Source organism: Parus major, unplaced genomic scaffold, assembly GCF_001522545.3.
Source record: "Parus major isolate Abel unplaced genomic scaffold, Parus_major1.1 Scaffold469, whole genome shotgun sequence".
NCBI lineage: Eukaryota > Metazoa > Chordata > Aves > Passeriformes > Paridae > Parus > Parus major.
Window position 1 is genome coordinate 6,021 of NW_015379364.1, and position 1,594 is coordinate 7,614.

Consider the following 1,594-nt stretch of genomic DNA (forward strand, 5'->3'; position numbering starts at 1 on the left):
TTTGGGGGTTTCTGGTGGTTTTTGGGGGGTTTGGGACCCTCATTTTCCCATCTGAGCTCCTGTTTTTCCCTTCCTCGGTCTCACCAGTGGCACGGAGATGTTTCCCAGCCATCCAGGCCAAGAAAGGCGTCATCATGGTGGGCAACGAGACCACCTACGACGACGGCCAGGGGCGCCGCAGGAACGTCACCGAGCTGCTGGAAGGGGCCAAGTCAGTCCTGCCTTGACTCCACCTCGTTAAGAACCGCTTGGTTTGAGGCGTCAGAAACCCAACCAAAATCCTGATGTTCCCACCAAAATATTGGGAAATATTGGGAGGGTGGGAAAGGAGACGCGGCGCGGGCGGCGACGGGAATTTGTGATGCAGAAACGTTGAATTTTCTCAGTTTTGGGGTTCCCCTCCATCAACATTTCTCGGTTTCCTTGCAGAAAAGCCAACGTGGTGCTGGAGACCCGTCAGCTGGCCATGAAGATCTTCGAGGATTACACCGTGTCCTGGTACTGGATCATCATGTGAGCACGGGGTAAAACTCGGGGATTTGGCGGTTCTTTCCCGCGCGGGAGCGCGGTGAGAACGCGGCCGCCTTCCTCCCGCAGAGGTCTGGTCATCGCCATGGTGGCCAGCTTGATCTTCATCGTCCTGCTGCGATTCCTGGCCGGGATCATGGTCTGGGTGATGATCGTCATGGTCATCCTGGTGTTGGGATATGGTGAGGTTCTCTCTCTTTGAATTTTCCCCGTTTTTCCCGTTTCTGGTTGGATTCGCGCCGCGGAAATTCCCGCGCCGCGTCCTTCCGGGTGTTTCCTCCCCGTCCAGCTCCGTTTTTGCCGCGTAAAAAAACCCCCATTTTTTAATATATTTTTTTAATTTAATTCCTGCTTTTTTTTCCCGCAGGAATCTTCCACTGTTACATGGAATACGCCAAGTTAAAAGGGGAAGCGGGGTCGGACGTGTCCCTGACGGATCTGGGCTTCCAGACCGATCTCCGTGTCTACCTCCACCTGCGGCAGACGTGGCTGGCGTTCCGTACGGGCTCCTCTGCACTTGGGATGGGACCCATGGGTGGTGTGATGGGAATGGGGTCACAGAGGGGTTTTTGGGGTGTTTCCACCTGAATGAGGGACTTTGGTGGGTGCTGGATGTTCCCCGGAGGAGTGTTGGGTGACTGGGGGAAATTTGGGGTTGAACTGGGGTTGAACTGGGGTTAAACTGGGGTTTAGCTGGGGTTTAACTGAGGTTGAACTGGGGTTTAACTGGGGTTGAACTGGGGTTTAACTTGGATTTAACTGGAGCTTAATTGGAGTTTAATTGGAGTTTAACTGAGGTTAAAGTGGGGTTAAAGTGGGGTTAAAGTGGGGTTGAACTGGGGTTGAACTGGGGTTTAACTGGGGTTAAACTGGGGTTTAACGGGGGTTAAACTGGGGGTTAAACTGGGGTTGAACTGGGGTTAAACTGGGGTTTAACTGGGGTTTAACGGGGTTGAACTGGGGTTTAACTGTGGGTTAAACTGGGGGTTAAACTGGGGTTTAATTGGGATTAAACTGGGGTTAAACTGGGGTTGAACTGGGGTTTAACTGGGATTAAACTGGGGTT

General features: G+C 52.8%; 1 protein-coding gene across 1 annotated transcript in view; it reads left to right on the top strand.

Moving 5' to 3' along the window:
- The window catches only part of SLC44A2 (solute carrier family 44 member 2), a gene marked incomplete at its 5' end in the record, with an annotated part of 13,710 nt that overhangs the window by 3,158 nt on the left and 8,958 nt on the right, over positions 1-1,594 (top strand). Inside the window, 4 exon segments of the mRNA XM_015616491.1 lie at positions 2-211; positions 430-513; positions 598-710; positions 896-1,082. Of these exon segments, the coding sequence (XP_015471977.1) occupies positions 2-211; positions 430-513; positions 598-710; positions 896-1,082 (594 nt within the window).